General features: G+C 41.2%; 1 protein-coding gene across 2 annotated transcripts in view; it reads right to left on the bottom strand.

Annotated features, from left to right (window-relative positions):
- Positions 1-4,950: 4,950 nt before the first annotated feature.
- The window catches only part of LOC115096615 (collagen alpha-1(XXVII) chain B-like), a 514,116-nt gene continuing 504,068 nt past the window's right edge, over positions 4,951-14,998 (bottom strand). For both annotated transcript variants that reach the window (XM_029611498.1, XM_029611499.1), the window contains exons 59-61: positions 12,076-12,185; positions 6,150-6,368; positions 4,951-5,554 (exon numbers count right to left, since the gene is read on the bottom strand). In XM_029611498.1, the coding sequence (XP_029467358.1) occupies positions 5,408-5,554; positions 6,150-6,368; positions 12,076-12,185 (476 nt within the window). In that variant the 3' untranslated portion in view covers positions 4,951-5,407. The remainder of the gene's footprint in view (positions 5,555-6,149; positions 6,369-12,075; positions 12,186-14,998) is intronic.

The following is a 14,998-nucleotide window of genomic DNA, read 5'->3' as shown; positions in this document are numbered from 1 at the left end:
CGCGTTTTCGGCCCCTTACTGAATAAGGGGTAAGGGAAAACGCGCGTCCAACCCGCCGAACCTAATAGCACTCTAATAGCGGCCCGTTAGACTTTTTTCTTTCCTGACATGTTCGGAGGAGACAAAGCTTTTGAAAGACTCCACCATCTTTTTTTTTTTTTTTTTGTGGTAGTACTGAAAAGTGTAGTTATGGGTGCTGCAGAGGCAGAGAGGCAACTAGAAACAAGAATTTGTAAGAAAAATATTGAATTTTAAATGTTACAGAAAAATATCTGAGGAGAGACTGAGTATATGTCCTTGCTTGTGCTTTGACAAAATGACTGAGGAGGCTCATGAGACAAACCCATGTGAGAAATCCATGCTCATGCTCAGTAGAGTTCAAAGCTCTACTGCTTGGAGAGATGTCCATTCAATACTGCCAGATGACATCACTCCACATCTAATGGCTAATTCAGCCTGCTTATCAATGGAAAAGTGATGTAATAAAAGTGAACAGACTGGATGGGCCTTGTGCTCTTTATTTGCTGTCATATTCTGTGTAAAATATGATTAAGATTAATTACCTATTTTGTAGTCAACTAAATATATACTGTGCTCCCTTTCATGTTGTAATAGACTTGGGTGGGTGGGAGGAAGGGGAGAGGGGTGACAAAAGGGTCTTTGTGTCTGTTGTGGTTTCTTATTTTGCAATGAGACCTTTGTTTCTCCAGTGTGATCTCCTTTCCTTGCAAATCCTTGAACTGACAGGCAGGTGGCAGCCTAACTCCTGCTGTGTTCTGTAGTTTCTTGCAGCTAGGACTAAACGGGTTAACCTGCCATATATAATCCTAAAACGAGACTTGCAATGCATACTACCCTAGTCTCCACAAAAGGTGTAATGTTGTAACATTCTCTATTTCCTATGGGTCATGAGGCTAGTTTCTTTTGATTATCATTAGTTGAACAGTACCAGTTCTAATGCACTAGAAGTTCTCAGTCTTGCCTGAAAGCAGGTCTGTGCTAAACCTCTTTCCTAGCACTACAAATCCTTTTGAGGATAGCCTACCTTGAACCTCCCCAGATACTGGCTAAATACTGGTTAAGTGAAACTCATTTAGATATAAAATTAACACCAAGTGCTTGTTGTTTTATCTATTGGCCTTTTGAAAAGAAAAAAATGGAAGTATGTTAGCACTGGGAACAGTGAAAATGAATAGGGTCATTTTTCCTAATGCGATGTGGGGTTATTGCATGCGTTATTGCACACAATAAATCCTACTGCATGTGATAACTGCCGCATGGCGGCTTTAATATTTAAATTTGGGAAAGGGGAGGGAGTTTGGGGCAGGCTTTGGATAGGGTAAAAACATTTTAATTCCGGTACCGCTGCGAGCGATAATATTTTACACCTTATCATCGGCATTAGTGATGGAATTATCATCACCTTTTCCACTGGTAGTGCGAGGACGATACAGAGCAGCATAGCTGCAACTGCGGTGGGCAAAAATGCACCGCCGCGATGTGGCCAGTTGCACAATTTCGCTTCCCCCACCCCTTTTTTTAGCGTGGTTCATCATTCTATTGTTTTAGATACTATTTAGTTTTTGTGTTGGTTTGTTAAGGTTTAATAGTTACATCAATATTTTAATTGTATGTTATACTTTATTGGATGGTCTACAGTCTGTTCAGCCTGTTTTCCGTCAAAACTGTTATATGGAATTTAGTTTATTTAATACCTATTAATAATGTCAATGTAAAGCCTGTTGCTAAGTTATTGTTAAATGTAAACCGCGGTGATGTATTTCTTTACGTACTGCAGTATATAAAAACCCTTAAATAAATAAATAAAATAAATAAATAAATTCTGTTATATTCATAGCAGAATGATGAATCTAGGCCTAAGTTTGTTTGCTCTTTCCTTGTGATTGGCAATCCCAGTATTTCTTAAATTTGGTCTGTAGATGCATTTCTAGGAATTGTGTGACCCTTGGGTTATGCGGGGTCTCAGTGTCCCTAGAAACCACCAGGGATAACCTGCAGGCAGGGTACTTGGCCAAAGACAAGCAGAATTCTAGTTGGTGAGCAGGAGATTTTCATTGTAGGGGGCCCTTGCACGCAGGTTCAGGCAGGAATCTTCACATGTCCAAAGGGCTGGGTTACATGACAGGGGCCAGTATTCAAACTGTCCACACTGGAGCAGACTTTTTCATCTATGGGCTTTGCACCAAACCTGAAAGGGAACATAGATCTTAATTTTAGCTTTGCACCTGCTTTTTGTGTGGGTAGAATTTTGCTGGAAAAGACATGAATAAAGTTGAAAATGCAGGCTGCTGGGAACACCTTTTCTCAATGTAGCTGAAAGTATGTATTTTGTGGAAAAATGCACAGATATTTGGCTACAATGAGGCTGAGCTATATTTAGACTACTGATATCATAGATAAAAGGATATGAAAATTGCCTTGGCTAATTCAGACATGGGGATTATTTTTTAGGCTTGAAATCTGAGTTTTATGAAACACTTCCTTCATCTTATTCACTCTGGTCTTATGATGCTTGATTTGGTGGTTTCTAGACAACCGATTGAACTTTAAAAAAATTCATCAACAATACAACAAAAGAATGCTTCCATAAACTTCACATTCTGAAAAGGCTCAGACCGCTCCTGCACATTCACGATTTCCGCACGGTTCTCCAAGCCACACTATTCTCAAAAATAGACTACTGTAACTCTCTTCTCCTTGGCCTCCCTGCAACCTCCACTAAACCTTTGCAGATGCTGCAGAATGCCGCCATAAGGATACTAACCAACTCTAATCGAAGAGAACATATCACCCCAATTCTCAAGAATCTACATTGGCTTCCCATCAATTTCAGAATCCTTCACAAGTCACTCACCATCGTACACAAAGCCATCCACACCCAGTCCTCACTCCAGCTAAAAATACCACTCAACCTCCACTCCTCCAGGAGACCAATCAGAACAGCCTACAAAGGGTCTCTCCACGCGCCCCCTACCAAGTCTACGCTCCACCCCTCCATAGGGAAACGCACCTTCTCTACTGCCAGACCTGCCCAGTGGAACGCATTACCAGCAGAGTTACGCCAGGAACAATGCCCGCTCACCTTCAGAAAGAAATTGAAGACATGGCTATTCACACAAGCCTTTCCTTAATCTGCTGCGGCTCAGATTCTGACTGCTGATGCAGTTATCGTTCAAAACTTGCCATAATAATGCTACAATTTCTTTCCCTCACCCAATTCCCTTGTTGCTTTCTCTGCCCCCACCCCCTTCCTTGCATAGCCCCACCGCCCTGACAGCCCTCTCCCCCGTTAGATCCGAGTTAAGTGCGGAGCTAAGTCTGAAGTTATTTATATCCTCGTACCAGGTTAATATATTTACTGGGATTACCCTTGTTATGTCACTTTATTTTATTCTTTCTATACATTTCTATACAATTTTATATGCAATTTTTTCCCAGATTTGGTTCGATGCTAACTTGTTATATGTAACTTTCCCATGGTTTGGTTCGATGTAAACCAGTGTGGTAAGAATCTTCGTCTTGAACGTCGGTATAGTAAAAGGATGTAAATAAATAAATAAATAAAATAAATAAATTAAATAAATTTGCATAAGGGTAGGCTTGACGGACCTCTGGTCTTATTTCATTTTATTTTCAAAACTGGCAAGGTTCAAATATCTGTCACTTGAGATTTAGTAATCTCTCCACAACTATTATAGTAGTATCACTGGTTTTATCCATGAAATGAAATCGATTTGATCCAAATCATAGCTTTCTCAGGTATCCTCTTATACCTGTACAGATTAAAAATGTTGGATAAGTTTAGGGAAAGAAATATGTGCTTATTTTTTCATGGTTTATTATGTTAAAAATGCAAGTGCATGAGTGACATACAATGTTGTCTCTTCTTGAAATATATTTAAAAAGAAAGTATTGTGTATGGGAATTTGAAAGAAACATCAGGGAGGATACAGAGAGGCAGCAAGGATGAATCCATATTTGTGGTGAGGTATTCAAAACCAAACTTTATAGCTCATTTACAAATAAAACCAAACAGTGTTAACAAGGTAAAATCATACATTCAAATGTACTGACATCAATCACAAGAAGTTTTCCCAAACAGCACAGTTACTATTTATATTAAAATAAAGATTATTATAGCTCTTTAGTTCCAAATTTACACATAGAAAATAGCAAGGTTAGACTTCTAGGACAAAGTAAACAAAGGCCAGCAGCAAACTGGTGCAATGTATTCCTGCTGCTTCTACAGAGGCAGGTCCTAAACACGATTTGAACATAAATAAGGGTTAGGGTTTAGAGTGAACCCCACAAGGTGAGCTAATGCTCTTAAGGAACCTGCATCAACCATATCTACAATCAAAATAGTAAATTTAATATTTTTTGGGGAAAAACACAGAAAAAGCTCTCGTACTTTTCAGGGTAAGAATTCTTACAGCTTCTGGCTAAAATTTTACACAAGCAATGAAAAACACACATAAATACATATAATCCTGAAGTACCAAATCCTTTGGTACACAATTATTTTAAAACATTTTAATTGGCATTTTGATGCATACAAAAGCCATTACGATGGAAAACATTACAATTTAAAGTGATTTTAAAAAGCCTGAAAACAAGTTCTCAGTTATAAAAATGGAAAATGAATGTCCCACACTAGGTGGTGTCTTCAGGATTGCGCCGAGGATGTTAGCACCTTCATAGCCTTAACTCATCAACCCACAGATAATACAAAGCTTTAGAGCACCAGAGATTTCACAGTGGGAGGTAGAACAGGTCGGATAAGGACTCCTTTCAGCATCCATACACTTTGGATCTCAGTATCTTCTCCCCGCTATTGTGCTGAGAGAGAGAAGCCAAGAGCTCATGCATGGAACAGATGTTACAGTACTTTTTCTTCTTCATATATAAGTATACATTTCAACTTCATTATTTTCTTGTATTGCACATTAAAATGCTTTTTTTTTTAAAGACAGCAGGCCAGGTATAACCTACAGCGTCTCTCACTTAATCAGTTTTCTGATGTCTCACATGATAAGTGTCCAAAATTTAATAAAAATTGCTTGCAGGAATGTTTGATAGCTATGTAAGATGAGGTGTAGGAGGTTGATTCTTGGTGGTAATGGATCATTTTTGTTAAAATTTTAAGATTTTATTTTCTTTGGAATGTCTTCTAGACTACATGCCCAGGCCCTGCTCACTGCAAACAATCTTTCTAGCTTGAATTGGAGCAGCTGTGGAAGTACAGCTCTATCAGTTTTTTCTCTTTTTTTAAAGACATCTCCATTCCAGCTACAGAAAATAATAGCTGGAGTTTCAGAATTGAATGACCAGCCATCATCTGGATGATGTGATATGACACTTGCTAATGAAAGCAGTCCAACAAAGGTCAGAGGAAGCACACAGGGCCGACCTCCAGCTTGTACAACTTCCCTGGCCGTGGTGGTGGAAGATTGTATACACTGATAATAGGCAATTGGTTGGCATCCTGTGTCCGAAACAGGAAGAGAGTTTGGTGCCAGAGTCCATCCTGCAGCTGTGAATAAAGAGGTTAAGGTTTAATAGCTATTAAGACAAAAAGTGCTTATGTTCTTTCTGGAGGTAATTTTGTAATAGCTTGCATAGGTTTGTTAGCAAATAGCTCATAGGTTACACTAGCTTTCAAAGTAAAATTATGTATCAGCAAGTTCATTTTGAAAACTCTCTGAAAGTAGTTTCAAAGAGATAATCATACCTGCTGTCATTTTTTGGCAGAAATATTTTGGCAAATTTTGTGTGCATACTTTTGTGTTTTCAAAAAGTGTGTATGTAAGTGCTAACCCTGCCTCCAAGGAAGACATCAGCTCAGTCAAAATAAACTTACCCTGGTTTGTCTTGTATGTAAGTTTACCCACATCTCAGGTAGGCAGTTTATAACAGGTCAGTTCTGTAGGTATAGCACTGTTTTATCCATAGAAATGTCTTTATAAATTATCTTACCTCTGTATGGCATTCTCTGTAATTATCTTATATTACAATAATTATTCTACCTATATCCATTTGTAAGCATTTGCCAAAGAACACAAGTCTGCTCTCCTTTCTCCCAGGTCTGGCCCATACCCTCAATGTGTTAGATGTAAGAAAATCCATACCATACAGTCATCCACCAAAACATCTGGCTGGAACTGCCCTCCTGCCTCAAACACCTGTCCATTCCAAGCCTTGAAGCGCACTGCAGTATGTGAGGGCTTATCAGAGGCTGCTTCCTGCCAAATGGTCATGTTCAGACAGTGAATAGTGATGTGCTGGACTACCTCTGAACTTAGAAGATGAAGGAAATTCATTTGGACTCGACCAACATCAAACTCCAACTACAGAATGGGATTAGAAGAGAATAATGGTTAATACATATTAAAAGATGTATATAATTCTGTAAACAAAACATTACAGGGGAAATTTTCAGAAAGCTTGTATAGCTGCACTGAACCTTTTGAATCTTGCAGCTAATTTTCAATAGGGAAACTATATTAGTAGTTTTGATTTGAAAATTGTACCCGTAGGCAAAGTTCCCATGGACTTTGTTCTTGCTTTTGCTGGCTGGCTGGTAAACATTTCCTGGCAAATGTAGATTTTGAAAATCCAATCTAACACTTGTTTCCTTATCCTGCTTTCTCCCTGGGCCCCCGGAACTGCCTTCCTCCAAGTCAGCTACAATTGCCTGCTGTGGAAGCCCGTGCACACTTTTATCCAGACTGCGGGTGATTTTCAGACTTAAGTAAACCTGCCCTTAGAGCAGCTAAAAGTACATCTGGTCTTCCTCAGCCTGCAGAATTTTAGCATTCCTGGCACTTAGGTTAGGGGAGAGAAACAGCCCCTGTCCATGGTCTTTTCAAAAGCTTACACACTATTATCTCTCTTTGGCTGCCAGTAGAGCTGTGGGCATTTTTAGCACATGTACCTTATGTTAGCTATTGCTTTTTAGGTGCATTTTAATATATCTTATCAATGGTTGCTCAAGGTAAGTTACATAAAAACTTTTATATAGATACAAGTATAAAATTAATTATATGCCTATACCTATATAAAAGTATAGGAAACATCTAATAGCAGTAAGGTCTATATTCAGAGGACTGGCAAGCAGAAAAGTTTATCCAGGTAAAGTCAGCTGAATAACCTTAGCTGAATGCTTAGTGGGACAAGTCTACCACTGAACACGCTTGGCTAAAGTGGTGCTTTGGAAAACTTATCCAGATAGGTTACAAGAAAAAAATTGAAAATAACTGGTCAGATCTAAAGTTAGTTGCTATATTTGAACAGTCATATAGGCCCAATCCCTCACCACCAAAATATTAAAAAAAAAAAAAAAGTTGATGCCTAGCATCCAATCCCCCATCCCCCCCAAAATAATTAAACCAATGCCGTGGCATAAGCAACCCCCCCTCCTCCGCACGATATAAACATTAGAGTTGGCTGAGGGCTGCCTCAGAACCCAAGCCAGGAGATGGGAGACACTTACTGTGTGACAACAGCACTGGTAATGTATGGTGTCCACACTGCTCTCAGTTTTACTAGAGGAAGGGGAGGAGGCCCTCAGGCCACTAGGGCGCTGATGTTGATTTAATTATTTGGGGGAGATGGTGAAGATCATTCCTGATTGATTAGATCTAAAGTTAGCTAGGTAAATGTACTGGATAACTTTACACAGGCTCTGGAATTACCTAAATAAACTTAACTGGCTTATGCTAAATATTAACTCAGCCCAGTTAAGTTTAATCCCATTCCTGCAACACCTTTTTTTTTTTCTTTTTGTTAGGCGGATACATTTTAGCTGGATAATGAGTTACCCAGCTAAAAGTTATCTGGTCAGGGGAGGGGAGAAGGAATGTTTAAAACCACAGGTTTGTCTTACTCCTGTCCTTAGCCAGACAAATCTTTTGAATATGGACTTGTGGTTGGATATCTCTTAGGGCCCAACAGTTGTGGGCCTGGAAGATGCAGGACGCTCCAAAGGTTGCTCAAGGAGAAGCAGACCTGTGAGTCTGGTCACAGGAGCCACTCTTCTTCCCCGAGCAGAGCCTCCCCTGGCTTGTGCCACATTAAGTCACGCTTGAGCTCCTTACACTGGCACTTCATAGCAAGAGCTCCCCTTCCCATGGTACCAAGTCCCAGGTCTGCTCAGCACTGTAAGGGCACAGTCAACGGTACCTAAGCACCTTGTCCCCGAGGTAGAGCTCTTCTGAAACAAGTAAGAAGCAGCTACATGGTGCAGGTACTGGGGATTCTTCGTCGGCCCAGTACCGGCACAAGTCTCTTCATCTTTCATGGCACAGAAGGTCCCCATGGCACCCGATTACTCTTTCTTTTTAAATTCCGGTGCATCCAGGACCCTGTTGGTAGAATCGGCAGTGTGCGCATTCCATGGAGCCAGTGGAGAAAAGGCTTGAAACAGCACCGATTCAGTTTACAATCCCTGTGTTGTCAATGAAGATGACACTAGATAAAATTTTTCCAGCGCAGAAACCAGAGAGCTGGCAACAGAGCCTGTTTAGGTCAGCACAGAGTGCCTCTGAGCCCTCTCTTTCACTGAAATCAAGTATTCCAGCTCTAGTCCAGCAGGCAGAGGAAGAGCCTAATTGGGTTGAACTAAGTCATAATAATAAAATACTTGACACTACTATCTTACGAGTGATCTCTGGATCACCAGGTGACAGACAACTTGATTCATCTCTGGGACAAACTGATAATCGACTTGCTTGCAACAGGTTTTGCTCCATGCTTCCAAGCAGATTCAGCTCAGCTCCTGATTCTTTTCTGCTAGCCTGGGATGCATATCTTCTAGACGCATATCTACCAATTCCATCGATTGCACAGACAATTCAGAAAGTGCCTCAGGATTGTTCGAGAATGATTATCATTGCACCAGCATAGCCAAGAGGTTCCCCTTTGGTTTATTTATTTAATGTATTTATTAACCATCCCTCCAAAAATGTTCAGGGCAGGGCACAATAAAAAACACTCAGACCACACCCCCTGGTCCGCCTCTTTCTCAGGGCCTGGCACTTCTACATGTAATGGGGGTTATGTACTTGGCTGGGCCTGTTCTAAAATGCGCGTGGTGGGTGCAAGGCCCGGCCGTGCCTGTAACCCCTGGTTTTTACATGTGTGGCCCTTTGAAAATGTACTTGTTAATGAGTGGTCAAGTCAAATAGAATGGCGTTGTAATCCCTTCAGTGCACAGTCCACCCTATTTGAGGCCTTATAGCCCACCAAAGCAGGGACAAACAGGTTAGGAGCAGCAATAAAAAAAAGATGAGGGAAGGAGAACAATTAGATTCAGCAAGAGACAAACAGGTCATGTGAATGGGGGGAAAGAGAGAGAGAGAGAGGGAGGGAGGCTGGAGTGGGTCTGGGAAGGGGAGTAAGACAGGGAAAAGCAGATTAGTAGAAAGGAGCTGAATAGGCTGTGAATAGGGAAGAGAGTCTGGAGGACAGAAGAATACACAATATAAGATAGAGGCTAAGGCAGAAGAGAGACTGCAGAAAAACAGAAGAAAATAAAAGAAAATTAGATCATTTGAAAGAAGAAATCCTATAATAATGGACGGTAACAGATGAAATTGACTAGTCCATTCTTTTCTCAATCTAAGAATAACTTGAAACTAAGGGGCACAGGTTTTAGCCAAGTTTTACTCCTGAAAGCACTATGGTGTCACTGTATACCAAGCCCAACGAAACCTACAGATGAATCCAAAGATAAATAAGATTGTTTTCTTACTTGTCTTTTTGAATAAGAAATCCACTCAAGACAGGGTACAACATACCCTGTCAGAGATCAGTAGCAGTTTAACAATAGAATAAGGTGCATAGCAAAGACTAGTCAATATAATCAATCTATAAAAGGGTAGATTTAACAAATAATATAAAACATCTCTGCAAAACAAATTGTAGCAGCATGTTCAAGGTACTCAGAATGTTGAGTCAGGCAGTTTGTTGTAGTCTATTTTGTTTACTGCAAACTTTCTAGGGGAAAATTATAGGTTTGGCATTAAAGACCTGGTAGAAGCTTCCTGAGGCAAGAGCAATCATACATTTTGGCAAAATTCTTCTGAGAGAGAGAGTTTCGTTGAGTAGGTGCTGTTCCCGAGAAGGATCGTTGGTGGGTGTCTGGTTCTTTTGATACCGGAGTTTATTTATTTCTCGTATTTATAGGCCACCCCTCACACAGCTCAAGACAGCTTACAGCAAAACATGCATAATTTAAAATAACAAAATCCAAACAGAAAGCACATCAACATGCATGCCACTGCAAAACTGCCCCCCCCCCCCCAAAAAAAAAAAAAAAAAAGCAGAAAAAACTGCTTTTCTGTACATCCTCTGTCTTAATATCATAGCGATATTAAGTCGGAGGCCCCAAAAATAAAAAAAAATTTTTAAAATGTGCCCGTGGCCTGTGGGTCGGAAGATGGATGCTCAATTATGCCGGCGTTTGTTTTCCGAACACGTGGCTGTCAGCGGGCTCGAGAACCAATGCCAGAAAAATTGGGCGTAGGTTGTCAAACCTGCTGACAGCCGCTGCTTCTGTCAAAAAGGAGGCGCTAGGGACGCGCTAGTGTCCCTAGCGCCTCCTTTTACCGCGGGCCCTCATTTGAATATTTTTTTTTACTAAATCGCACGCCCAGAAGAGTGGCCTGTGCGTGCGTCGGGAGAGGGCACTCGCCCGCTCTCCCGCACTTCTTTCTGTATCAGCCTGTATGAGAGAGTAAGTAGATCCTATTGGATGTCTTGAATCATGAGCTGAATGGAGAAGGAAATGAAGAGGGCATTAGAGGAGATGCAGTAGAGGAGTAGCTTGTTATCCAATTGTTATGCAGTAGAGGAGTAGCTTGTTATCCAAGCTACCCTTACATCTAAGTTAGACTACTGCAACTCACTGTACCTTGGCCTCCCCTTCTCCACCATCAGACCTCTCCAGATTCTCCAAAATGCTACTGCAAGGATAATCAATAATGCACGCAAAACAGACCACATATCCCCCATACTCAAAGACCTACATTGGCTCCCCATTTCCTACCGTATCATGTTCAAGACCCTCACCATTATACATAAAGCTATCCACACGCATAACTCCCTCTGGCTCAATGAACCACTACAACCAGCCCTATCTGCCTGTCCCACTAGAACACACCTCAAATGCACCCTACAAGTCCCTTCACTTAAGAAAGCCCGTCTCTCAGCAACCAGGTCCCGCGCCCTATCCATTGCGGGCCCCACTCTTTGGAACTCTCTTCCTCCCGACATCCGTCAGGAGCAATGCCCGTTTAAATTCCGCAAACTGTTAAAAACCTGGCTTTTCCACCAAGCTTTTCCGGATTAATTTTTTAGTCACCCCTCATTCCCCCTGCCCTCCTCTAGACCGCTGATATCTTTCATCACCTCTTCTCCACCCAATCTCTTTGTAATTCATTATAAACCTCTTGTAGACAGTGTAATCCTTTTCAGCCCCTTGTAAATTTAATTATAATTTGTTAATTTTGTTATTTCTATCCTCTTCTCTCTTTTACTTTGTTCAGGCTCCGCTGTTTCGGACCTCTATCAGTTATCCTCCCCCTTTCCCTTGTTATTTGTACTTTCCACCTTTTGTTTTATGTGAACCGATATGATGTGTACTTTAATGTCGGTATAAAAAAGCTGTTAAATAAATAAATAAATAAATAGAGGAGGAGGGCGTTAGAGGAGAGCACCGGTGATGCAGTATTCTTCTCCCTAGCACAGAGCAGGACCTTTATCAGAGGAAGTCTGATAATATCATAGACTCTATACAAACACTATAGTGGATGCTGGCAGTCTTTGCTATGCCTTTGAATGTAACTGGGGAACTGTAGGATTAAGGACCTGTACCACTGGAATAGCAGGAGCCATGAACTGCATGGACCATTGGTCTGTTTTCTTTGTATAGCAAAATGCACTTGTTTTTCTGGCATTATTCCTCACGCTCTACAGGATCAGAGGGAAGCATGAATATCACACCATGAAAGCAAAGTGGTTTAAAAGTGCAAGATAATGAGTGCCCTAATGTACCTTTGAAACAGCGATAGGCCTGAGACAAGTCTGTCCTCCCTGTGTGAAGTTACAGATTACTTCAATGGTATCAGAAGAACAGCCAAGATTGGGGTCAATCCAGTAAGTACCTGTGGAAAGACAGAGTATCAATTTTAACAAGAAAGAATCTTTGGTGGCACTCATTTTTTTTCATAAGAACTGAATTACTATTTAAGAGGATAACTTTTGAAGTTATTTACCTGGATAAAATGATCTGACAGAAAATTGCCCTAAAGGCACAGGGGAGGAAAAGCTGCACGTGCACATTTGATTTTCAAATGTATGTGTGTGCTATATGCTCCCTCTGCTGCCTGCACAAGGTACACAGGCACTTTTAGTGCACATACTCAGCACATGATAATTTCCAAAAAGGAAAGTATCTGTAACATGCATTTAAAAGCACCTGCACAGTTTGCAAGTATGTGGGTGATTTTAAAATTGCCCCCTAAAGAAGGAATGTTATGTATTCAAGGACATAAAAGAGGAATTCCCAATCAGGTCAGGCCAAAGGTCCATCTAGCCCTGCATCCTGTCTCCAGGTGGCAAGCAACAGACGCTTAGAGCAGAGGTTCTCAACCTTTTCCCCATCGTGACACACCTGACGGACAACACTCACATGTGACACACTGCTCATTATAATCCACGTCAGAAATAAAAGGCCCAGTATTACTTTTATTGTTAAGAATGACACAAAGGAAAGATAAGCACTCTTTCTGAATAGAAATTACATAATAGTAAACCTCCCATACCAGTACAGCACCAACGTCCAGCACTCAAACAGTAACCGCCTTAAAACTCTAATACTCCTAGTATTAGGAAGACTGACCAAGCCAGGCTGGGGAACATTTTGGCCATTGGAGAGCCTATCCCAATGAAACAGAAGTGTGTGCATACCCAGCCAAGGTGAAGAAACAGACTGTGAAATGTTAGCCGAAATTAAGCAAATAAATTTGGCAACACAATAATATTGGGAGATTTCAATTATCCCAGTATTGATTGGGTCAATGTCTCATCAGGACATGCTGGAGAGATTAAAGTTTTAGATGCCATAAATAGCTGCTTCATGGAGCACTGGCCCTGGAGCAATGTGATGGGCAACTAGTTTAGATCTAGTCTACTGCTCCTACTTAACATGCCTATAGTGCTACATGGCATATGCAGCGCTGTACAAGCATTACATAAGAGACTGTCCCTGCTCAATACAGCTTACAATCTAATCAAGACAAACATACAGGGTCAAGAGATTTTGGAAGTTTCACATAAGACAATGGTTAAAATTAGGTAGTTAATTAGGCTGAAGGCAGATAATCAGATCTGAGATTTAAAACCAGCCTCAAAAAGGTGGGTTTTTAGATGGATCATCACAATGCGAGGTAGTGAGCCCTTGCTAAGCATTAGCAATTATAATGCAATCAAATATGACAATCACTGGAGGGAGGATATTAAGTAAAACTACTGCAATAGCACATAAACTTTAAAAAGAGACTATGACAATGAGGAAATCTGTTAGAAAAGAAAACTAAAAGGAAGCGGTGCAAAGGTTACATGTTTGCATGAGGCATGGACATTGTTTTAAAAATGCCATCTTGGAAGCCCAGATATTCTATGCATTAAAAAAGGTCAAAAGAAAACCAAACAACTGACAATATGGTTTTATGGTGAGGTGAAAGATGCAATTAAAGCCAGAAGGGCATAGTTCAAAAAATGGAAAACAGACAAGACCATAAGCACTGGCAAGTTAGATGTAAAACAGTAAGAGAGAATTTGAGATAAAGCTTGCCAGACAGGAATAAGCTAATAATACAAATGTACATGCAAAGCAAAAAGCCTGTGAAGAGTTAGTTGGGCCATTAGATGACTGAGGGGTAAAAGGGGTAATCAGGGAGGACAAGAAAATAGCAGAAAAACCAAATGAACTCTTTGCCTTGGTCTTTACTGACGAGGATGCTGGGAATAGGTCCACACCTGAAACATTCTTTAATGGTAATAATTCTGAGCAACTACAACAAGTCTCTCTGATAATGGAGGATTTAATAGATCAAACTGACAGTAAAAAAAAAAAAAATCACCAAAACCAAATGCCATTCACTCCTTAATCCTAAAACCTCCAACATGAAATTGGAAGCCTGTTCTTAGTAATTAATAGTAAAGCTCGTGCAAGGACAGGGTAATCAGGCCTAATTCACCCCCCCTCACTTTTCATTTTCTCCCTACCTTCTGTCACCTCACCTTCCCTGCACTTTCTTGTTACCTTCCTCAGCTCTTCATACCTGGCTTTTTCTTTGACCCTTCTGCCCGTGGGGGGGATGGAGGGGTCTTCTGGCACTCCCATCTCTCCATTGCCACTGCAGGTCTCTCCTCCACCAGTTGGGGGGAAGGGACCCCCACCATCACGCCTGCCTCTGCAGCACTGCTGTGGGCGTTTCTCTGTCCTTTGCCAGCCGGGGGTGGGCGGTGGGGTGGGGGATGGTGAAGAGAGGTCCCTGCTGGTAGAGTGGCTCTTTAGCGCTGCCTCGGGTCTCTATCTCTCTGCCGCAAGCAGAGGGTGGGGGCTTGTTGGCACTTGTGGTCTTTTCTCAACTGCAGCACTTAGGATTGTTCGCCTCCCTCCTGCTGTTAGTCAGGGCAATGCGGGGATGGGGGCACGTTTTAGGTGGCAGAGAGCAGAGGTGCTCATTTGCCTACTGGTGACATGTGTGGGGCAACTTTCCTCTTTATTGTAGTTAGACCTGTAACCTATCATTTAAAGAGCCTCACTACCTGAAAGCCTGGGAGGTGTTCAACATGATGCCAATTTTTAAAATGGGTGCCAGGGGTATTACGAGAATTTAAAGACCAGTGAGCCTGATATTAGTGCTGGGCAAAATGATGGAAGCCATTCTTAAAAACAAAACGCCTGGTC

Source organism: Rhinatrema bivittatum, chromosome 8, assembly GCF_901001135.1.
Source record: "Rhinatrema bivittatum chromosome 8, aRhiBiv1.1, whole genome shotgun sequence".
Lineage (NCBI taxonomy): Eukaryota > Metazoa > Chordata > Amphibia > Gymnophiona > Rhinatrematidae > Rhinatrema > Rhinatrema bivittatum.
Note: the sequence above shows the minus strand (reverse complement) of the source record. Positions and strands in the feature narration are given on the sequence as shown.